This window comes from Pseudophryne corroboree, chromosome 6 (assembly GCF_028390025.1).
Source record: "Pseudophryne corroboree isolate aPseCor3 chromosome 6, aPseCor3.hap2, whole genome shotgun sequence".
NCBI lineage: Eukaryota > Metazoa > Chordata > Amphibia > Anura > Myobatrachidae > Pseudophryne > Pseudophryne corroboree.
In genome coordinates this window covers 556,896,560-556,922,322 of record NC_086449.1, presented here as the reverse complement: position 1 = coordinate 556,922,322, position 25,763 = coordinate 556,896,560, and the positions used below count along the sequence as shown (strand labels likewise).

Here is a 25,763-nt window from a genome sequence, read left to right as displayed (position 1 = left end):
GAGCTTGTAATTACAACTCATTTACATGTAATCATTTCTGTTTTTTATTTTTAGTAGTTTGTGGAGGTATGCCATATTAATAAATACTTTATGAATTAGTGCCAGAAAGATCATACTTCATATTTCAAACTTGAAATAAGCAGGAACAAAATGTGAAAAGTAGTGCAGAGCATTTTGTTAGACGGAATGAATAATTTTGGAGAGTTTGTGTCATATTGATTAATTGCTCATGTTTACTGATGTGTTTTATTCTTCAGCTATAGTACACCTGCATGTGGTAGGGTGCTGAAGAGAAGACAATATGCATAATCATTCATAATACACTGTAGTAGACATGTTCCATTATCTCAGCATTGCAAATGAAATGGTTCCTGAATTACTCACAGATTATTTCCAGCAAACGATTAAGCAATATGTTAGCATATATTTATTTTTTGTTTCTTGTGTTATCAATCTGATCATTACCTGTTAATTTGCTTTTGTGTTCTTGGGGGGTAATTCAGAGTTGATCATAGCAGCACATTTGTTAGCAGTTGGGCAAAACCCTATGCACTGCAGGGGGAGCAGATATAACATGTGCACTGAAATCTAAATTGCAGTGTAAAAATAAAGCTTCCAGTATTTACCCTGCACAGAAACAGAACAACCCACCCAAATCTAACTCTCTCTGCAAATGTTATATCTGCCCCCCCCCTCCGCCCACCTGCAGTGCACATGGTTTTGCCCAACTGCTTATAAATTTGCTGCTGCGATCAACTTTGAATTACCCCCCAGTGTTAGTGCACAAGGATATGGATGAGGGAGAAGACCATGAGTAACAATGGACTTTTCTTCTGGGGCTAAAGATAGGATTAATGGGCACCACAATCTCTGTGGCCGGAATTAGACTGCTACTACAGGTCAGTTGGTCTTGCGTAATATTGGCCTAATCCATGTTTGGAAAGAATTGCACAACTGCGGAAGCGGTTGTGCAATTCCATCAGGTTGGCATACAAATATGAATTACAGATGTAGCCACGCTCATCTAGCCTGCAGCTTGCCGTATTTGCAGCAAGCCAGGTGCAGCAAGTGTGCCCGCAACTAGGACACGTGCATGCGTCTAAGTACGCGCGCCCATAGGAATACATGGGTGACGTAATAAGGTGCAACTCAGCATACTAAGGTGCCTGCACACCTAGCCGCACCTCTTGTGGACATGCGGCCATGCTGCAAGCTGGATGAGCGTGGCTACATCTGTAGGCCCTATATTTGAAGTATTAATAAATGTGAAGAAGTCTCCGGTGCCAGTATTTTCAGAACTAATGAATGGGCCGAATATTTTAGGTGACCACTCAATAAGAACAAAAGCACAAAGAGAACATATTTCAAGTGTTTGGATTAGAGGCAAGGATGGAACATGGATCTCATAATGAATTTCCTCAGAATAGATAAAACATTGATCTCTTTTTTTCTCTTCATAAACTTTGGAGATCTGAAGAAATATCTCTGTACATAGGCATTAGCTTTTGCTGCTATACTGCTTACATCAGCCACCCCTACGTCTTTGTAATGAGCTTTTAAACTTGTTCTCACAGCCAGTTTTACCCTGTTCAGGTAAGCAGGTAAGCACTGAGCAGCCTGAAGATTTATGGATTATGGGGGTAATTCTGAGTTGATCGCAGCAGGAATTTTGTTAGCAGTTGGGCAAAACCATGTGCACTGCAGGGGGGGCAGATATAACATGTGCAGAGAGAGTTAGATTAGGGCTGCTTTGTGTGTTAAGGTCAATGAGCGATTGATTTCCTGTTTGGCAGGAAATAAATTTGCTTAAGACTATGAACATTCATCAGTATATATTCTATTCATTAGCAGATGAAAAAGTATTTTGTTTATATATGGGGCATGGTTTAGGTTAAGTTTTGAGAACCCACTTCTCTATTAAAGCCTTGTAGTTCTCATCCTAACCCACCTCTCTATGCTCCTCGCTCACTGTCTCTCCTCCCAGTGCTCTTACCTCATGTGCTCCCCCCTATACAGTCATCTCCCCACTGCCAACAACATCGCCAATCCATTGGGTTCAACATTTGCTGTTTTTGGGTTATTACTGCATATGTAACTATGTTTATATGCAGTAGCTTATATCCCATGTTCTGGAATTTTATCTACTCTGAGTTATTTGCACTGTTTTGTTTGCGCTGCTTCTGCACTTTGTAAGGCTCTACAGAATCCTTGTGCTGCCATATAGATAAAAGATAATAATAATAAAAATAAATCAGGGTCATTCAAACTGTTTTAATTTGGTAGAGGCTTTTAAAAAGGGCTTGGATAAATGGAACAAAGTCACTTTGCATGAGGGCAAATGCAGGGATTCTAGAAAGGGGTTTCCAAATGTCCAATTATAGACTCACAGAGGGAACATACAGTAATTATCACTCAGCAAGAAACAGTCTGCCTCATGCAAAGTGCAGTGTATGTAACACTATAGACAAACACAGGGTCAGTGATCACAGTAAGCTGTTAGCATACCTCCCAACTGCTGTCCAGGAAAAATGTGCGCGCCGAAAATAGTGGACATGGCATAGCGGCAAGGGGATGTGGCCTCGTGTGCAATGCCAAGTCGGAGAGCCGCTCCCGCGTTTTTATCATGCTGGGACTTACCCAGCACTCCCAGAGCTGCTGGACAGCCCGCAGCCTCTCCTGGAGCTGGCACAGTGTCTATGTATGATGGGCACATGCACCGATCATCCATTCTCTGCTGTTTTGCACCCTAAAGTAGCGGTGTCTGAGTGTCCTCCCCCAACCTCCCTCCCCCACCCGAGGGATACTGCAGCCCATGGGTGGGACAGTGGGACAGTCCCAGAAAAATGTGACTGTCCTGCGGGACAGTTTTGAGGTATGTGTTAGGCATGGCAGTAGGGCCACCACACCTGTTATCACTTAGCAAGAAACAGTTTGCCCCATACATAATGAAGTGTATGTAACAAAATAGACAAACGCAGTGTCAGTGATCATAGTAAGCTCTTAGGCATACCTTTTTTCCTACAGATCATGCACCTTTGTAACTTGCTGATTTTGCAAATTTGCTATATATGTCTCACATCTAATTTGTAATCCAACTTTTGCTAAATTTCCACATGGCAAGAGCGTTGACAGCATTTAGTGTTCTGTCAAGATGAACAATTCTAGTGTGTGTGTGATATTCTTCCACTTCATGTTAGTATGCTCGTCTCTTATTAAGGGCTGACTTTTCCCATTTCCTTTGTAAGAGCAGTTAATGCCACTGGGCACGCACAGCAGTTCTGTTTCAACCCCTATACTGTGCGGCTCTAGTACAATTGTATATACAGTACTAGTATTGACTTCGTGGTCAAGATTGCTGTTGGCCTGGGCAGGGAAGGAGGGATTCCAGGCCACTTGAAACCTCCTTAAGTGTGCCCCTGTTGCACATGGTCATATGGGCAATGCAGAGAAAGACTTTGGATTGCTCAAATGATAGGAAATGCATTTTCTGGGATATAGACAGAAAGAACAATTTTGGAACAAACATCTGTTATGTTATAATGTTAATTAAATATAATGTTAAGTATTTTGTTACAGAAATTTTCATAGAATTTAAAATACTAAACGTATTTAGAATTGTATGTTATTAGCAAGATGTGTGCAAAAAGGATCAACTTGAAAATGTAATGTGCTTAGAGAAACTAATCCCTCCACACAGGGATGCTGAAGTATGCTGCACATTGTGCTTTTTTTCCAATGATTTGTATGGCCACTTTCCAAAACAGAGCCTGGTTCAGAGATGTAGGCAAATGTCTTTACCACTGCGATTTCGTGCACAGCGTCTGTGTGGAAATATTCAAATTTTGCAGTTGCCAGTATATGAATTAAGATGCCCACTGGACACACACTGGTCAATCATCGATCTTCTGATCCTACCCTATGGTTGCGCAGCATGGTCTTCGGAAGTAATACAGTGGAGCCATGTTCACTGTGTACGGGATTGCAGACGCAAGCTGTGACATGCCCTCCAAACAGTCATGAGTTTGTCACCACTCCCACATTACCTTCCACAAACGTTCCCTGACTGTCAATCACTTTGCAAATAAATGCTTACTGCAACCGCTGTTGTAAGACCATCGCGGCACATGACCGGTGCGACTTAGATGCATGCGCAGTGGCAAAAACTCGCTCCACTAGGTACAAAATCAACATTGCGTCCATCTCTAAATCCGGGCCACAGTTTATATCAGTGTGAACATGTGAACTTATCCTGAACATTTGTTTTCATTCTTCCGTAAGGAAGCATAGACGTTAACGGTTAAAAACTAAAAAGGGGTATCTTAAAGATTTATAATTAATTTTGTTATTATAAAACTCATTTCTCGCAAATGGTGCTATTGCCTTATCTTTGCTTACCCATAAATACTGGAGTTTCTAAATTCACTCCTATCAGTGGTATCAGGAGATAAAAGGCTAGGATGTTGTATAGTCGGTCTGAGGAATTATTATTCATGCTGGGTACAGTATATGTAGAATAAGAAGCTTTACTAATGACAGACATGTTAATAGGTAGAATTTTCAAATTGGTAATTACATTGTAATTTCATTTTATTTAAATTGTGACCTTATGCAGCTGACAGAGTGGAAAAATATATATGATTCTTCGCACCCTAACCAGATGGAATTACCGGACCCTTGGGAAGATCTCTTGACGGCTTTTCAGAAACTGCTGGTTATACGCTGCCTGCGACCCGACAAGGTAAAGAAAACTAATATGGATTTTGCTGCCTTCCTTGGTCTGTGTGAATATATTATGCACCTTTTTATTGTAGGAAATGCAAACATGTGAAAAATGTTTCCATCTTGTACAAAACTGATATTAGTGCAAAGTGTAAAAGTAACCCAGATTAAAGAGAAATACATTCTGAAACGTACAGTAAAAAAATAATAAAGTTAAATTAAAGAAAAAAATCCGGAGTAAGTCACATTGTACTGACAATCAAATACACATAAAACATTGCAGGTCTGTAACTAAAGTATAACAAATATGTAAATAGTTTTACAATTAAATATAGGTTTTATATATGAAACAGCGTGATGCAACATGAGATGTAATACATAGCAACCAATCAGATTCAAGTTCGGTTTCAGGAGCAATTTGAAGCAAATATCTATTTGAATGAGTTGCAATGCCTGTTTTGTAAAATATATGAGACATTATAAAAATATATATATATGTCCACAATAAAAAAAATATAAGCCTATAAATCAACAATAAAAAAAACAAATCATGCTGTTACAGATTACCTATTAAACATCGATTTCACTGACAGTGGATAGGGGTGCCGAAATAAATGGGACTGTTCAACGGTTGATCCTTTCTCTTAAAGAGCAGTAAAGGACAAAATGAAAATTTGATGTGCAAGCAATAGAAAATGTAAGTGAAATGAGCTTTCGACAAGAGAAAGCAGCAGGTCCCCCTCACATCATGCCAGCTCCTCCTGATAGTAAAGATTGGCACTCACAAGCAGTCGTTGCCTTTATTGTACTTTCCCAAAAAAATATTACAGCAGGGAAGAAAGAGCAGATGTTGACTCCTAATATTTTATAGCAAATCAGCAGTAACTCTGTCCAATATTGCCAAACTTTCTGTGGGGGTGATTTGTGAGGAGTAAATAATTAGGTCAGATCTATTAAATGAGAGCAGAATTTCAACTAATTTGAACAGACGTCAGACTGTGTGTCTTTGCCGTGTCCAATATGTGACTAATATCAATAAATTAACTCCATAGGACATTCACTAAGCTGCAGAATCGAGGAGGTACCGTGATGCATCACATGTATTTCCTTAAGCAAGGATTAGAAGAAAGTTCACATTTCCATTTGCTCTATTTTCATTAAAGTTTTTATCGTAACTTAGCCAAAGGAAATATATAATTGGCTTTTTGCACAAAAAAAGTAATAATGCATCGGAGAGCATTATATTCTATGGGGTGTCGTTACCACTTATGGCCACTACAGCCTTTGATTTAAACTGTATTAAACAATGTAGTTTGAAAACTATATTAGGCAGGATTAGTACATACATAAGAGTATCTATAATAGGCGCACCGCACACCCTGCAACCATAAAATATACTTTCCTCTCCAGCATCGAACTGCAGACATCACAGAGAAGATTGCATTGCTGACATTGGGCCCGATTCTGTAAGGATTGCAAATTCTGCTAAGTAGCAGAATTAGCAATGCTTGTAATCGCATGCTGGGGCCACCCATTGCAGGGCAAGGCCGCCCAGCATGTTGACTGCCCCCCCCCCCCCCCATCCCCTATCAAGCAAAAATTGCGATTGCACTGCAATTTTTGCTTGATCGCAGAAATTAGGGTTACCTCCTGCCGGCGCAGGAGGCCCACCGCCATCATTCTGATCACGTTGGCTGCATGTGACATCACGCAGCTGCTATGATCACGCCCCGTTTTCATGATGCCACCCCCATTTCCCCGCCTCCACCCCTGCAATGCTCCGTCTCTGAGTAGGAGACTCCCTGCGCATGCGTCCGCATTCTCATCGTACTTTTTGCGGTTGGCTCAATAATAGCCATCCAACCGGAATCAGCCCCAATTTCTTAAAGATCTGCACACACACAGAAGAGAAATTACCAAGAACATAGGGCCTGATACAGCATTATACACCAACCTGATGCTTTGCGTACAGCTCAGTCAGTGAGAGATCTGCATGCACACAGATGCTGCACTGGGCAAGTGCAGATTTTTGAGTGCGAGATTGCACGCAGTTCGCCAAGCTGCAGCATGACTGACATGTTGTGGCCGTTTGGAGCCCTGGAGAGAGTGATGGCAAAGACCATTTCCCAAAAACATTGGCGTGTAGCCTCCATTTTGTGCCAGTGCTGAGGCCAGTGACTGCGTCTTCTGACACAGATTTACTGGCCTTGGCCACAGAGATGATACAGTCATTCAAAGAAGACCTTAGCCTTACTCAGATGCATCTTCGGATCTGCAATGCCGGTAGAATGCATCTTTTGCATTGTGACTGTTCCTGCTGCATTAGCATATATTCACATTGCTGTTGCATGTAAAGATGCAACAGCAATGCAAATAGTGTACAACACTAAATCACCCCCATAGCTGTTGCCAGAGTGTTGCGGTGTCGGATAGGGATGTTAGTCCACACAACGGCACTTAACCAGGATGATTGGTTTATTCAGATAACAGAGATAACAGGTTGTATTATATAGAAGGTGTTCTGCAGCAGCAGGAACTCACAGTATACATGTGAAGCAGTACAGCGGTAACACAGCGTCTTAGTACACACAGGATCCGGCTGTATACACACAGGGTGCGGCAACGGGGTAGACAAGGTCACACACTGAGGAGAGCAGAAGCTGCACGTCAGTGCAGTTGTCTCTCCCAGGAAGAACTCTCTAAGACTGTGCACTAAGCACCTCCTCCTGCACTGAGCTGACACTAGGAGGGACAACACTAAAGAAAGGGAAGCTGCCTCTAGTGCTGGGAATGGAGACAGACCACAGAGTGACCCACTGTCTAACACCCCCCTCGCTCAAGGCTGTCTCTGGTTACATACATTTGCATAACACTTTATCAAAACATTTCTCAATAAAGTTCTCCTGTAACTGAAAACATATTAATAAAGCATGGTAAGCAAACAGTAAAACAAATCAACATTTTTCAAAAGTATTCCAGTCCACATTTTGTCATGAACATATTCAGCAAGTGTGATGACAGTCCCTTTGTCAACATATCAGCAGCATTGCTCTCACTTGCTATGTAATCCACATTGACAGACTTGTTTTCCACTAACTCATGGATAAAGTGATGTCTTTGGACCATCCATAATGCTTGGTGCTGGAAGACAAATCAATTGCTCCCTTGTTATCATTATTATTATCACACGCAATGTTGATAGTCTCACTGTGGTAAAGAAGGCTAAGATCACATAAAGTCTCCAATATCCATAAAGATTCTTTTGCAGTTTCTGTAAGTACCATGTACTCTGCCTCAGTAGTGGATAGGGCAACAGTGGGTTGCTTTCTGCTCACCCAGCTGACAGCTGTGCCTGCCAAAATGAACAAGTATCCCGTGTAGGAATGACGGTCATCCTCATCTGATCCCCAATTGGCATCACAGAAAACATACAAAGTCGTACCTTTTGACTTTGTGAACATCAACTTTAATGAAGTTGTACCTTTTAAGAACCTTAAGATTCTTTTGACTGCAATCCAGTGTTGCCTCCCAGGGTTAATTGCAAACTGGCTTGCCCGGCTCATTGCATGTGTGATGTCAGAGCGAGTCCCAATACTTGCATACATCAAGCTACCAACAGAATTTTGATAAGGAACCTCTCTCATTTACTCTATCTCCTCCTGGCTGGTTTGTGACATGGCCTTTACCATCTTTATGCTTTTGTCAATAGGAGTGCTCACTGGTTTTGCATCAGACATTCCATACTTGCAAAGTATTGCTTCAATATATGTCTGTTGATCAATTGTAACAGTCCCATCTTTCAGGTTTTGTACAATTCTCATGCCTAACAAATTATTTGAAGGGCCTAAATCCTTTATCTTGAATCTTTGTTTCAGCTGCTGTTTTACATCAGTAATGTGCTGTTCTTGACCTGCTAGCAATAGATCATCCACATATACAACTGCTTTTCATCTATAGTTTTGTGATATAAGCAATGATCAGTCTCTGACGTAATGAAGTTCATCTCTAGCAACACAGCATCCAGCTTTACATACCAACAACGACCACTTTGCTTTAGGCCGTACAAAGATTTCTTTACGAGGCAAACTTTTCCCTCTTGGAACATACTCTTGTCATAATGCTCAGCTGGTTCCATATAAATCTCCTCTATTAACTCTCCATTTAGGAATGCAGAATCAAAGTCTAACTGGTATAACAATAAATAATGAAGTGTAGCAATGGCAATGACTAACCTCAAGGTGCTGTACCTTGCGACAGGTGAAAAGATCTCTCCTTCGTCGATCCCGTATTTTCGTGTATATCCTTTAGCAACAAGGCAGGCTTTATAATGAGCAAATGTTCCCATCCGCATTCAGCTTTCTGCAAAAGACCCACTTGTTCTTGATTGTCTTATGGTTATTTGGCCTGTCAACTACAGTCCATGTACTGTTATCATCCATAGCTACAGCTTAGTATCTATTGCTGACTTCCATTCTTTCCAGTCGTTACTTAATTTTGCTTCCTGTATATTTTGTGGTGCACAGTAAGCTATATTTGCATATTCCTCACTGTATCTTTTGGATGGAACACCTTTATTTCTTCTCATGGAAATTATTTTTCCTGATTGGGTATCCGCATTAACACTTTCAGGTTCAGACATGCTTTCTGCTGCCTGTACATCCAGCGATACATATTGTTGCTGTGATTCTTGTTCCACTGTTCCAGTAAATGGTGCTGTCTCATGGAACACTACATCTCTAGACTTTAGAAGACGTTTGTTTGTTGCACCTCTTACGGCTACTGTGGGCACACTGTTTTTAAGATATACTGCAGTAGACGCTGCTTCCGCCCAAAAGCTTTTGTCCAGGCCTGCGTCACTCAACATAGTCTGTGCTCTCTCAACAATTGTATGATTTGCATGCTCACTCACACTGTTTTGTTCTGGCATGTAAGCAATTGTTAGTTGATGCTGTATGCCATATTTCTTTAGGAACTGTGCTAAAACTCTGTTGTCATACTCTCCGCCATTGTTGGATCTCAAGACTTTTAATTTCAGACCCATCTGAGTCTCCACCAGGTTCTTGTATTCCACTATTTTATTGACAACTTCACTGTTAGCTTTCATGAAATATACATGTGTCCTCCTTGTGGCATCATCAATAAATGTTATAAAATACCTGTAGACACTCATTGATTCCATCTCCATTGGACAACATACATCAGTATGCACTAGGGCTAGTAGACTTAGGAAATGGGGTGTGAGTCTGCTTTCCTTTTATACAACTCTCACACATAGGTCTATCTGTATTACTCACAGTGATTCCAGTTGCCATTCCATTGAGTAGTTCTGGATGATATCATATCCCACATGACCTAGGTGCCTGTGCCAAAGCTCCATCGACTGGTTTGAATAAGAGGCCGTCATTGCAGAACACTGTTCATGTCTAGGACATACAGTTGGTTGCACCGGGTTGCTGAAGCAATTACAGTCCCTTTCTCATTTTGCACCATACATTTTCCCTTTGCAAACTGGACCCCTTTTCTCCAGGAAGCTTATAGCAATAAGATTGCTTCCCAACTCTGGCACGAACAAGACGTCTTGGATGTCCGTAATAAATATTTAACCTTTAATTTTTAGACACACTGTGATTGTCCCAAATTTTGAAGCAGTAAGGACTTTGTCTCCAATCCCTTTTACTGTAATGGGTTCACATGCTGTCAGTGAATTGAACCATTCATGATTACAACTGAAATGCCTCGTGGCCCCTGAGTCCATGTACCAGCAATCCTTCTTATGACTATCTGTTACATTCAATGCTGACTCATTTGGTTTGTCACGATTCTTCTGCGTACCACTGCAGTTTTTCAGTCTGCAATCTGAGGCCTTGTGCCCCACCTTGTGACATATAAAGCACTTGAACTTGAGCTTCGTGGACTTAGTACCTTTTATGAATAAGGCAGAACCCTCAGCATGTGTTTCAACAGGAATACAGTCTTGGAACTGCAGCAGCTTGGCTCTTACAATTTCTGTTGTCAGCTTGGTATCATTAGACTCTAAAGCTACTACCAGGAAATCGGATTCTGGTGTCAGATTTTTAACATCTCCACCGCCACTTCCCCGTTGTCCACCTGTGCCCCCACACCTCCCTGACTAGGGCCCTTCTCCCCTGATCGCTCAGTTTAGACAGCCAGCCAGCTCTAGGAAGAGTCCTGGTGGTTCTGAATTTCTTCCATTAATGGATGATGGGGGCCACTGTGCTCATTGGGACTTTCAAAGAAGCTGATATTTTTCTGTACCCTTCCCCAGATTTGTGCCTCAAGACAATTCCTTTGACTTCATGCTTGGTTTGTGCTCAGATATGCACTGTCAGATATGGGATCTCTGTATAGACAGGTGTGTGCCTTTCCAAATCATGTCCAATCAACTGAATTTACCACAGGTGGACTCCAATTAAGCTGTAGGAACATCTCAAGGATGATCAGTGGAAAGTGGAAACAGGATGCACCTGAGCTCAATTTTGAGCTTCATGGCAAAGGCTGTGAATACTTATGTACATGTGATTTCTTAGTTTTTTGTTTTTAATAAATTAGTAAAAATCTCCAAAACACTTTTTTCACATTGTCATTATGGGGTATTGTATGTAGAATTTTTAGGGGAAAAATTAATTTATTCCAGTTTGGAATAAGGCTGTAACATAACAAAATGTGAAAAAAGTGATGCGATGTTAATACTTTCTGGATGCACTGTATCAAGCATGTTACTTTGGCATTTGATTAAAAAATATACAGTATATAAATCAACAGTGGAATCAAGAGTGTATATAGTTTTACAGTTTGGTGGCCCCTCTCATACTGTAACTGTTCTTGTCCCTGAATACCATGAACCCTGGGCACCTACTGATGTATACTGTATTTGGATCCGAGTGGTTCAAGAGCTGAACAGATTATTTGAAAAAAAATTAGAAATAGTTTTATGTAGCCCTGGAAAGCACCACTGGAAATAGGACAGTTGATACTATAAAAATGTTTAAGTTATAATAAGAATTGCTTAGCTTAACTCTATTCATTTACTGCTTCTCAGGTCATTCCTGCAGTCCAGCAATTTGTAATTGAAAAAATGGGCCCAGCTTTCATAGATCCTCCAACATTTGATCTGCAGCACAGTTATATGGACTCCGCCTCTAGCACACCGCTGATATTTGTCTTATCTTCTGGAGCGGATCCTTTAGAATTATTGCTGCAGTTTGCGGAAGAACAAGGTGATGATAATTGTACTGCTTAACATGACACCTTCATCAAAATCTAAACTATAGTCTCTTGCATGCATGACATGGCGCCATTTCACATTTACAGATGTGCGAGAGTGTGTGTGTGTTTTCAACCTTAAATATGTAACCACTCCAATATTAATCATAAAGTGCTCCTGAGGGATGATAATGTTTTGTGAAAAGTGTGTATATATACGTGTGTGTGTGTGTGTGTGTGTGTGTGTGTGTGTGTGTGTGTGTGTGTGTGTGTGTAAAATCTACAGTTATCTCTCTCTCTCTCTCTATTCTGTATATATTTATTTATATAGGGCAATACACAATGAAAAAAGGGTGAAAATGCTACATTGACTTCCAAGAGATGAAAGTCCCAAGTATACTGTAGCACTGATGGTTTGGCAGCACTCAAGCTTCAATCCAGAGAAATTCACAACATATACCATCTCGTTTGAAGTCTCTGAGTGCTGCCATATCATCACTGCTATATTTGGGACTTTCATCCCTTGGAAGATCATTGCTGCTAGCGTGGTTGTTTTTGCATCTAACAAGTCCCGTGAGTACAGCAGTCCAGATTTATAGTTCTGCCAATGAACCCTCAGCATTGTGTGGCCTTTAATTGTGAGGCCTCTCCCCAAATTCAGTCATTGACAAAACATTGAACATACTGTATGAGTGATTAGGGTTAGGCTGCGGTTAGGGTTGAATAGTACTGTCAGCATGTATAATGTGGACATTTTGAACATGTGCAGTAAATGTCAACATGTCAAATAACAACATTGTGACCATGACGGCATCATGAATGTTGACATGGTATGCCGCACCCTTGAATTATATTTCTTTATTAAGCTGCATAGCAGCAAGTTCTGAGTGAAGTTCTAGGAAGAACTGAAAATAAATGTATGTAATAAAATATGTTTCTTTTAAGATTTCTTAATATTATTATTATTATTATTATTATTATTATTATTATTATTTATTTGTATGCAATTTACAGAGAATTTCAGCCACTATTGTAAGCTCCACTAAGGCAGTCCCTGCCTTAGTGGAGCTTACAATCTATATTCCCTATCACATGGACACACAAACATTAGGGTTCATGTTTTTTTTTTTATGGCAGCAAATTAATTGGCAATTGGTAATTAACATTATCAGTATGTTTTTAGAGATTAGCAGGCAACCAGATAAAACCCACGCAAACACGGGGGAACATACAGACTCAATTTGTGGGTCACTTTTGCCTTTAAACTAATTTCCACTTCAGACCCAGGACTATCTGGACAGAATTGTGCTGTGAGTTATTACATTTAGCACCATGACTTATGTTCCAGTTCACTGCCTATCTGTGTGGAGTTTGTATATGTGGTATTGTGTACTCCATGTGTGAGTTAGGCATGCACCGCAAAGTCATGTCTAAACACTGTCAGTTTATAGCCCTCTAGGCAACTATCAGTTTACATGGAATATTTCAGCAATATAACTTATATATAAGATGATAAGGTGAAATTTTTCCAACATTTTCAAATACACCATTATTTTGTTATTATTGTAGCTCATGTCAAATGTACACTATCAGCACTCTCTGAAAGTACTGATGACCAGGTATATTATTATTACTAAATTATCTGCCCAACATTTTTATAGTTGACACAAAACATCTTGGCAGGTGAAATAAAAACACATTGAGTCCTATTGGAGAAACAGCGCTATATAATTAAAATTATTATTGCAATTAAAAGATTCATAAAGGAAGAAGTCCCACCTATATAGAAGCACCAAACTTATTATATTACGTTGTGTATCATCTTTACACAATTGTTTCTTCTATATTGGTAGTTTGTTGCAGATGTCACCTTACTTTTATAGCAGACGCATAGAGGACTATTGAATGTAACATGCTGGGAATCGTTAGGTGATATAGGTTTTATTATGTGTTATGTATACTTTTGTTTTTACTCATATATAAGTTTTTACAGGCATTCACAGTTATTATTCTCATCCTACTACTGTCATAAATATGACAGGTTTTACAAATACTTTTTTTAAAATATTTTACTGAAATGATTCCTTACCAGGCAAAATATAATAGTCTGAATACTAGCAGTAGACCCTCTTCCTTGTCCTTTAGAAAAATAACAGCATTAGTTAAATAAGCACGAGGAAACAATGCCTGTTTTAAATAACCATAAATTACAGTGCTGTGAATAAGTGATGTTTTAGAGAATTTATCCTTCAAAGTAAACAAAATGTGATGGAGAGTATATATATGAAATACATAACAGCCATCACATCATTACCACAGTATTACAGAATGGGAAGCAAGAATAGTAGTCAATTACACATTTGTGTGATGGAAACACCATTATTTCTGACAAGCTGCCAAGTTTCTGCTAGCTATTAGTGATAGAATATGAAAACAAGCCAAATAATCACATTTCAATTTAGTCGGAACAAACTATCATTTTAGAATTTCCCTCTTCCCAAGTTGATCTTTTTTTAGTATGCCTTTAAAATGTTACTCTCAGCTATGTCCTAAATTTGTCAAGGGTGTAACATTTTACTCCTCGTTATCCAGTGTTCACATACAGTAGATGGGAATTCAGACTATGATTTAAGGATCTGCCGGTATAGTAAGAAGAGGAGCTGGCAGATATAGCTCAGCTTGTTATCAATTTGTTAGGCTGCTTATATTATAATTGTTAAATGGTAACTGTATCTAGTACATAGAAATCTGTAGAAGAAATTGATGGCAGATAATTGCCTATTGACTCGTTCACAATGTCCATTTTGTTATGTTACCTAGAGGTTTTAGTCCATATGAAAGGTAATGAGAAATAAATATCAGTTGGGTTTCTTGAAGGATAAAAGAATTGGGTCTAATCACCCTAAAATAATTAATTGCTAATTCTAGATGTGGAAAGCATCTATTGCTGGGGAACACACAGCAGACAATATATGATCCCTGACTACACTAATTATAGAGAAAAGAATTGCATGCACCATGAACATTTCAGCTTGTGGTTATTTCATGTATAAATCCAGAACTAGGGCTACACAGCAGCACAACAAAGTGCCAGACCTACTCAGGCAACTTTCACTTTTCAGCACACTACCTCGTACTGCTCCTGCAGAAGATCTATTATGTGCGCACTGCTAATTAGTGTCACTATTTCATTATTAAATATGTGATTTTAACAAATAGCTGTAGGCAGACAAAGGCAAATATAAAGGATAGCTCTCTCTCTGGCCATCCATAGCAATTGGAATAATATTTCCTTTACTTTTAGGAAACCATACGTAAACCAGGAAAGGCTTACTAACCATTAACTGAGCTCGCGAGCTCGCTATGGGTTCTATTCCCACTCTGTGTGTGTCATGGACACCCACGAGTGGGAATAGTCCCTGTTGGTCGGCATGCCGACCGACGGGATATTCAACTTTCGGCATCCCGGCACCAGTATTGTGACCGCCGGTCACATAACCGCATCCTGTCTACTGATATAGAGATGAGCAAAATTTGTAAAACATGTTCATGGAATTTTAGCCTCATTCCACATTGGCTTTGAAACTTTGAGCCATTTTAACAGCAGAATTTGGGCTTGTGTTTCCAGTCTTATCCTAAACACAAGATGCAAATGTGCAAAATAGCTATTCCGTTGTATAGCCAGAACAATGCACCTACTGTATATGAAAGGGCTGTGATTCTTGATTTATGTTAAATGTTGTCACGATTTTGCTAACCAATGAAAATTTACAGTACATCTCAGGCATGCTCAGTTTGGCTTGTCATTAAGAGCTGTAGTCGCAGGGATGGAGAATATATTTACTTTTTAAATAAAAATTTGTTTAACCATTATTCACAACATGTAATTGGGATGCATTAGAGTGGAAATGGTCCCTGTGCTAGAGGAACACATTTTCTCTACATTTCATTTTGTCCTTTAAGAGAGTCTGTTGTCTTGTCTGATTAGATCATATCTAACATATTACAATGTAATTATAAAAATTATGGCTAGTTTGGTATTTATTGTCCAGATGCTGGTCTCTCCTAATATTGTGCTGGTCATCTATCTCCATTTTATCGTGGATTAAGAACCGTCAGCCGCTGCAGAATCTATTTTCAGCATTATTCCTGGTGACCAGCTTGTTTCACTGTAAGAACATTGAGAAGGAAGACATCTGCTTTCCCTTGCTACTCTTCTTCAGCCCACAAACACTGGTTGCCAGTTATTACTACTCAGGGCTCTGTGTTTCCTCTATTTGACATGTTTATATTTATTTTCATGAAAATATTTTTTACTTCTAGAAATGGGTGGTGCAAATCTTCAAACAATTTCACTTGGTCAAGGACAAGGACCTATTGCTCGACAAATGGTTGAGAAGGTAAAATGCTTTAATATTTCTGAATTATAATAGGGAAGTATTTCGGCTATTGCCCAGTCTATATGAGAAAAGCACTGGGCCCCATTTGGTAGGAACTAAAAAAATTAACATTGTTGACCGGATGTAATGACCCCCAAGTTCAGCAGCCGAGTGGAAAGCTGGCTGAACCCGGACATTTTTGTAAAGGGGCAGTCACTTATCAAGCAAAACCATGCCTTCTAAGTGACTGCCCCTTTAAAAAAAATTAGATTTCGGCCAGTTTCCTGCACAGTCACTGAACTTGGGGGTCATTACATCTGGCCCTGTATGCTAAATGATGCATCTCCTACTTGTAAAAGTTGTGGAAACTACTGAATTATTGTTCCTATGCTATGATAAATGTCCCTAAATATCACTGAGGTGACATTTTAAATGCACTATATTGGACCAATCTCTGTACACACTACATTTGCATCATGCACAGTCCCAATCTGAGGAACAGATCCGACTGCTTTTGAAATGATGGTTAGCTTCGGGTGCTTATGTACACTTTGTGCAATAACTAGGACCTTGAAATTGGCCATTTAGCCAGATTATTGTACTGTGTTTACCCAGAGGCTTCACAAGGTGGGGTAGGGTCCACTCCCAGGAGTCACCCTTGCAGGGTGTGACACAAAGATGCTGACTCCTCCTCAGTGACTGGGAGCCGAGTGCTGCAGTGTGATATTATCTAGCAGCACCTGACTCCTGTCACTGAAAAGGAGCCAGCAGTCCAGCCATAGTCTCCGGTGGCAGGGTATGCCCCCAGAATGATATAACGGGGTGAGGGGGCTTTATGCAAAGCCACGTCCCAATAGAGATGTAAAAGATGGACTTTCAGAAAGCCACACCCGTTCCCACAGTGTCACGACCCCTTTTCAGCCACGCATGCCGTTAGCCGCACCGGGATCTCCGGGCCACGGTGCCGATACTTAATATTTTACACCCCAGCAAAATTAGGTTTGTAGAGCAACATAAAATGCACATTGCAGGAACAGTAACATAACATGCACAGGGTTGTTCTTTTCTTTGTGGGAGGGTCACTTCCTTTTTCAAAAGCAGTTTTAATTTATGGCACCTTTGAGCTACCAAAAATGTGGTATTTCCCCTATACATATAATGGACTCCTTTTGAACCTTCCAGTTGCATGATATGCATCAGGTGCATAGGGCTCACCAGTGTATCAAGGATCTCCATATACATACAGCACATAACTGAAGTATGATAATAGCATTATATATGTAACAGTATATCTCTATATGGAGCAGGGTTATCAAAGCTTGGAAAGTGAAGACAGATAAAATACCAACCAGCTCCTGTCATTTTTAAAACACAACCTGTAGAATGGCAGAAACAGTGCAGCAGATTGGTTGGTACTTTATCTTTCTCCAAGCTTTGATAAAACTGCCCCATATGTCTAGGAATATATACATCTTCCAATTCAAGGTTGAATTATATTGTTTCTTTTACAATAGTATATGTGGGCTTCAAGCTAATATTCCGATATATAAACTTACTTGCGGTTGTGAATCTCCTAAACTGTATGATGTTATACTCAGATCTTGTGTAGTGTCTCTTACTTTTCATCTCTCATAAATATTTTACACAGAATTTATATCAAAAGGCCAAGCATCTATTATTTCTTCCCGAAGACACTCATTTAATAGCCATTAAAATGCAAATACATCTATGATTTTTAAATCAGGAAAATTAACATTAACAGTTGGATGATTGATTAAAGGTCACAGAGACTGTATAACTTAATTTCCTGGCTAATAATTGTGTTTACGTTCTCTCCTGATTGTTTGGGATTCACTGTTCATTTTATCTGTTGACAAGTGACTAATTTGCTTAATAACTTTTATTTCCCAATTTGGCTGTTATCTTGCAGGGAGCAGAGAGCGGTACATGGGTTGTTCTCCAAAACTGCCATTTAGCTACTAGTTGGTTCTCAGAGCTCGAACAAATCTGTGAAGAAGTCATTACAGATCCAGAAAAGACAAAATCTGGCTTTCGCTTATGGCTGACCAGTTATCCCACACACAACTTTCCTGTGTCAGTCCTGCAGAATGGAATAAAAATGACCAATGAACCACCAAAGGGATTAAGGGCAAATTTGCTAAAGTCGTACCTCAGCGATCCAATTGGCAATCCAGCTTTCTTTAATGGCTGTAACAAACCACAGGTAGGATTTCTTTACTGTATCAGTGCACTCAACAAGCTCATTAGTACCTAGAGCCTGCATTTTCCAAAGTTCCACCTAAACAAAAGCATTATTGCATTTATTAAATAATGTTGCTAAAGACTTGCACACTTGTGCTTATCAATTCCAAATAATAGGTAGTTATTTAACTAATAAGTCCCCCTGTTGCATGCACTTAAAAGCTTAGTATAAAATCCTCAGCAAAACTGCTTTGTGTAAAAATAATAACAATAATAATAATAATATTGGTTTTAGTAAAAGTGTATGAAGTGTATTTTATTAAGTGATTGTGGAGGTAGTGTCACATGATTGGCGCTTATCCACTGAACCAATAAGATATAAAAAGGTAAAATGCAGATTTAATTATAAAAAAAATTAAGAACAAACAAGGATATATTGTAGACAATAATATAGACAATAATAGAGATTGCTCTATCATTAGCATAAAGCCTATGACAGAAGAAAAGTCAAAATCCTACCAAGGATGATGTATTGAGGCCGCAGGTGTAAATGTGCAGAGTAACCAGGTTCTCCTTGCACAGGGCTCCAAAGCTTGAACTGAAAGGTTTCCCAGGATAGTTGGCAGTATTCTTCTTAGTAGACTTTTCTCCAGCCTATGTCATAGACTTTATGATAATGAAAGAGTGCCATCTCTACTACTGTCTATATTATTGTCTACACTATAGCCTTGTTTGTTCTTAATTTTTTATAATTAAATCTACATTTGACTATTTAACATCTTATTGGTTCAGTGGATAAGCGCCAATCACGTGACACTACCTCCACAATCACTGTCTGTTTCTGTGGTTCCACTAGGGGAACCTAAGTGTCACTGAAGGCTCAGCTCATATCCACAGAAGCGCCAATTTAGTTCCTCAAGCTTTGTATTGTATTTTATTAAGGCCTACAATGCTATTAAGAAAGTCCTAGAGGGAAGGCAAATGAGGTACGTTTGTAGAGGAAAATGAGCCAGACAGCAGCATTGAGGACAGATTGGAGTGGACAGAGGCGGTGCTCAGGGAGGCCAGATAGGAAGATATTACAGTTGTTCAGTCTGGAGATGACCAGTGAGTGAATGAGGGTCTTAAGCATGGTATACACCTAAAGAAGATATCTGTCCAATCTAACTGCTGGGACCAAAAGTCTGGTAATGTATGGGAGGAAACGCTGGGAAACAAACAAAAATGATTGTTCGGATAAATTTGGTAAATCACATGGATTTAACCATTTTGTCTGAACGACTATTGTATGTTTTCCAGTGTTTGGGAGTAAATGGCTGATTGTCATTTGATCCCATACATTACCAGATTTATGTTCCCACCACCAGCTATCTTTAGGTGTGTACCAGTTTGTGTTGCATCAAGGATGAGATAGGGTCTGATCCTGAAAATGTTTCTGAGATTGAAAACAGCAGCTACTGAATGTGGGGTTTGAAGCAGAGGGAGGAGTCAAGGATAAGTTCAATGCAGCATGCTTGGGGGCTGTAGGACATGGGTGTGCTGTCCCTAGGTAATTAAATTGTTGGGGTGATGTTATGTGGAAGGGTGGGAAGAAGATCAGCTCAGTCTTAGATATGTGAAGTTTAAGAAAGTGCTGGGACATTCAGAAGGATTTATTCTAGAAACAGGAGATATGAGTGAGGAGAGGCTTCAGGGTTTGTTCACACATATTTGTTGGGAACAGGCAGTATATTAAGGTTTATATGGGCCCCAGGGCAACCAACTTGTGGGGGCTTAAACAGAAAATGGTATTCCTAACCGTGATTAGGTATATTTTTAGGGCGCAAACTGTTAAAATAGGAGGATATGGACACCTTTTTTGGACGATTAATATGCTGCTCCCAATAGATAATCTGCAGTTATCAATAAAGTTGCCGATACAATAAGATAAAGAGAGCGCAGATAATAAAAATGGATACACAATTATTTTCATATAAAATAAAAAAAATTAAGAATATCTCATAATGACCAAAATAAAAACATGTGGTGGCTCCTAAAAATAAAATTGTCAATAAAATATTCTGATGATGCTATTAAAAAGTATAATTTGTAAATGCTCCCATTATGACAAATGTGTTAAACACACTGTAGTGAGCCCAGTTCACATTATGCCATACAGAAACTCCAGTTTATATGCCACAGTGTTCCCGATGCCAGCGATGTGTGGGTCCCCCAGAGTGTGTGGCGGCCATGGGGCAACCACCAAGCTGCCCTGGTGTTAATCTGGATCTGGATGGGTAAATGGATAAACCCACAAGAAAACTAACAAATGATGTATATGTGTTTCAATTAGAGATGAGCAGTTCAGTGTTGATGAAAACCAAACATACCCGAACTTTGCTTTTCAAAACATGAAAAGTGCATTAAAAAAAAAACATATAGGTTGGAATGACGTTTAAAAGTATCACTACTCAATAATAAAGTAAACTTTTATCACCCCAACTATTTGACAAACCACAACATTTTATATCCAAAACCAAAACTGCCTCCAAGCTTATTAGACCACCCCCCAAACTAGGTAAGCTACCTACCTTTGGGCTGCCAAACATTCAAACTGTGCAGTAAAAATTGCACATGTGTAGATTATTGGAAACCATTAATGTCTCATTTATTTAAGATTTTTTATTTAAATATTCTTTTTATTTTTTTACACTACACGTTGAAATTGTTAAAGACGGAAACAGGCTATTGAATGCTATAATAAACTGTTAAATTTTACTTGTTTATTACATATATTGACAGTTAACTGTCAAAGCTTTACTTGAAATATCTAGGCATGTTGTAACGGGGAGAAATATTTGGTGATGTTATGGATAAAGTAATGTAGTTTGGAATCCTGACAGTAAATAGTGAAATAGTAACCTTTGAATGTATAGCTTTGGTATATTGAAATTGTCAGGATCCACGCTGAACACATAGGAAGAGAATACTAATTTTATGGAACAAATCCATTCTTTTGCGCTTCATCATCAAACTGTCAACAGAAATGAGAGTTCTTAAAGTAGGGGATATTCTCTTTTCTGCTTTACTGAGAAATCTCTTGACATGTATGTCAACAAAAATCCAGTCACATCACTCAGATTTTTCATCTTCCAGTTTATTTTGTTGTATGTCTGCTGCAGTGTAACCTTGTCGTAGTTGAAAGATAGTTGAACTATTGCAAAAATATCCTGCACCGTGTAATGACTTGTTCAATATGTCAGCGTTCTAGTTTCATAAATGTACAGCATGATGTGGATGACATTTCATTTGTCATTCCAGCAAGTATGGTGAAGTGTACGCTTATTGGGAAGTTTATTATTATATTGTTTACTTTTCATATGCCTTAAATTCAGATCTTCATCAAAAATACAATATTCATAGAGTTCAGTTTTCACTTAATATTAAATTAAGATGTTAATATTAAATGGCAAGTAGGATTTATTTTATTATTTTAATGTTTTCGGCTTCTTTAACATCATAAACAACAATAGTATTCATACTCGAAAATGCTGCTAAAAATAGGGAATACAGTAGCGAGCACAAGAATCTTACGGGTATGTTGGATATTTTTTACAGTATAATATTTTTTCAATCCAACAGTTATGTTATGCATAGGGTACATGGCACATGTTTCTCTATTGCAATATTTTCGAGTGTATTAACACTTCTTATAGGGCAGTTTCCTATTGTTCCAGTTGCCCCCTCTCTGTCTTCTATCGCCACTATTTCCCATTAAAAGTTAGCAAGATTCATACTCCTAGGATCTGATAGAGGTAAATCAGTTATACGTGATGTTGGAATCTCGCCTACTTATATATACCTCCCCTCTCTTGTCATTACCTTCATTTTATCTTCCAGAGTGGATAGGAGAACATATTGGAGCACAGAGTGTAAGCTCTCACAAACAGGCCCATCTGTACTGTCTATCTTACATCTTTACCTCCTTCATCAACATTTTATGTACTGGTTCTGTTTTCATGTTGGATATAATTTTATGATTTGCCATTCTGATTACCAGTAAGAAGTTGCTGGTAATTGGAGAGGGGGGCACAAAGTAAAGGTGTCATCGCATCTGTGCATGATGATGTACTTTGTAAATAACCAAAAGGAAAAGTATAATGCTAAGGATGGTGGGATAGGGATTGTAAATCCTTTATCTCACCACCCTAGCACCTATAGAGATGGATTATTCAAAATATATAATTATCACTGTCGTGTATGGGAATGTGCTACTCCGTTTCCTAGTGTTATCATATAAGTAAACAGCTGGGGTTTCCAACCCCCTATTCTCTCTGAAGGTTTTATAAAGCGAATTCTAGTTACACTCCTTATAATTCCTACACTATGTAATACATTACACATTAATTTACAGAGAATAATGAATCACTCTTTGGGGGGCATTCAATTAGTCCTGAAAATATTTTGGATGTGAAAAACAGGGTTTTAAGTTTTTTTTAGGGCTATTCAATTAGCCCCCATTTTTTTCCACGCCCCAAAAAATCCATTTTCTGGCAAAAACACAGAGTATCCGTGAAAAAGTGACTAGTTATTTAATTAAATAAGAAAAAGGGAAAATCAAATCAACACATGTAATAGATGGAAAATGCTAATTTCCCATCAATTTTTGAAAACAATGGATTTAGGTACCATTTTTAGCCATCCACTGCAGCCTTTGGCAATTGTTTCTCATGATGTTGGGAAATCATTATACATAGACTTTAAGAATAAAATTAAAACTGTAAATAAAATAAATATAAATTCAAGTGTAATAACAAAAAAAAAACATCCTACATGATTTTGAGGGTTTTCGTCTAACATTTATAACCACATTTACATTTTTGGGTGAATGCCAAAAACAAAATGCCAGGCTGATAAACAAGTACCAAAACTTCAAATACAGTTGTAGTTTGGTTTCATATGATAAGGTGTGGAGGAACATCTCATAATTGTTCTGCTATGCTACCTAATTGTTCTGCCATGCCACCTAGATCACAGATACTGAGAAAGAGCTGAGCATGAGTGAACATACCCAGGAGCTGAGTTTGGCTCATTCTGTCTAAAAGCAACAAATGTATCAAATGTGCCCCCCCAAAATATGCATTTTGGACACTATGCTCACCTATACACGTCTAGCTCTGTGAAGTTAACATGTGCATCAGGTTAACATCAGAATAAAACAGTAGTGTGTGCGCCAGGTTGATGCTAAGGGTATACCAGTAGCATATGCAACTGGTTTATGTCAGGAGATAAGTCTTTACTATGTTAGAAGCAAATGCTAAAGTAACTGTAGCCAATTTACTGAAGTGGCATTTACATAAGTCTGTCTGTGTTTGGACACTTATTAATACATACTTAAGTCCCATTTACCATGTGACTTACAATTAACTCCAGAAACGAATACAAAATAAAAGTAGTATTTAAGTTCAATAAATGCAAAGTTGATATTCCATTTCAAATTTTCAATTTTCTTTCCTGCAGTGCACCAAATGCAAATATCAATTAAATAATATAAATAGACTGCAACAGCTACAACATTAATTTGTACAGTATAAGTGGAAGGGATCACAACACACTGTGCCAATTAAAAGTGGCTGATGAGGATGCTCATCATCATTATCTGTGCCTATTTGATAACAGGGGCTGAGGAACCGTCCGACCTACATCAGCCCCTCAATAGTCTTTTTAACCACTTACCTGGCAAGGCTGGTCTTTCCCTGACATGGTCGCATCTGATGTGACCAGTTAGAAACATCCACTTGGTGGCTTCCTGGAAGATAATCAATAATAAACAAAAATGTTCATTTATTTAAAAATTATATATAATAACATTGTATATTTTTAATCTAATTCAATGATAAAAATATGGCAATATCTGAGCGGTTTTCAGGAATAAAACATTAGCCAGTTAAGTGGTTAAAAAAGGGCAATTTACAGGCTGTGGATATGTGAGGATAGACCATAGGCTCTACCAGTGGTGGATCCAGAGGGGGAGCTGCAGCACAGTCCAAAATGTATAAATTATAAGGGAGCCACACCAACTGCCACCCCAAGCTACCAAACATTGCAGGCTGGTACTCACTTGCAGTTGGTAAGGCGCCCTACCTCTGGAGCCGCCACTGGTCTCTACTGATGTGGGAGACCAAACAATCACCAATGCAGCGTAGTTCTATTCATGTGTATTGTCCTTTCATTTCAATTCACTGTTCATTTCAATAGGGGTTTACTTTTGTAGAATACAAATGCTATTGGCATTAACTGGTCATAGGAAACAATTGAAGAATACAGGACAATGAAGGTTAAACTGCTTGTATTAAACTGTGGTGGATTTATAGTGTGAAATGGAACAAGCAGTGTCCAAAAATCCTGACGGGAACTGTCCCACAATGTAAATGCACAGAAGTGTGCGCATAAAATTGAACAGATTTTCTTTTTCAATTGCACGAGTTGTAAAAGTCAGGTGCATAGTTCCAATGGCAGTGGGTAATTGGCCTAAGAGCTCAAAAAGTAGCAGTTTTTTATTTTTTACTGTATGTGCACTGCAGAACTCTTTGGGTTTGCCCTGATATGCTGCACCAGGCACACATCAAGATATACCCCTACTTTATGCTTTTGGGAGACATCTCCACAAACTATAAGTCGAGAGGTTGGAAAATGTGTAGGGGAACACTGTGCAAACCTGTAAACATCACATTAAAAATGCATACCTACCAATGATTTATGTTCTTGAGACATCATGCACGCATCAAAGATATGCATAGGAAAAGGGGACATGGCCACATGGCCTCCTATGCATCACATTGGTGATATGGCTACATGTGCAACCTCTGTTACACATCACAGTGGGGGCGTGCCAGGCAGCAGGTGAAATTGGGACTTCCCAACCTTTCCCCCACCGCAGGAGACTGAGCCCACACAGGTGGAAAAATGGGACAGTGCCTGAAAATTAAGATGATTTGGAGATATGAAAATCCAACCCCAAGCTGAAGACACAGTTAGTGGTCAGATTTACCAGCTATCCCAAAAGAGATATGGATGATCTTGTTCCAATTTTTATTAGGATAATTATGTGGCCATTAGAGAAAGTGTGTTATTGAGTACATTTTACCAACTCAGGCCCAGATTTATTAAGTCTTGGAGAGTGAGTACCACCAACCAGCTCCTGTCATGTTACAGGCTGTGTTACAGTTAGGAGCTGATTAGTTGGGATGCGGTCAAGAT

General features: G+C 39.0%; 1 protein-coding gene across 1 annotated transcript in view; it reads left to right on the top strand.

The window, feature by feature from the left end:
• LOC134934622 (dynein axonemal heavy chain 3-like) overlaps nt 1-25,763 on the top strand; it is a 1,803,147-nt gene that overhangs the window by 1,712,456 nt on the left and 64,928 nt on the right. Inside the window, exons 68-71 of the mRNA XM_063930015.1 lie at nt 4,613-4,738; nt 11,780-11,957; nt 16,267-16,343; nt 18,253-18,546. Coding sequence (XP_063786085.1) covers nt 4,613-4,738; nt 11,780-11,957; nt 16,267-16,343; nt 18,253-18,546 — 675 coding nt within the window. The remainder of the gene's footprint in view (nt 1-4,612; nt 4,739-11,779; nt 11,958-16,266; nt 16,344-18,252; nt 18,547-25,763) is intronic.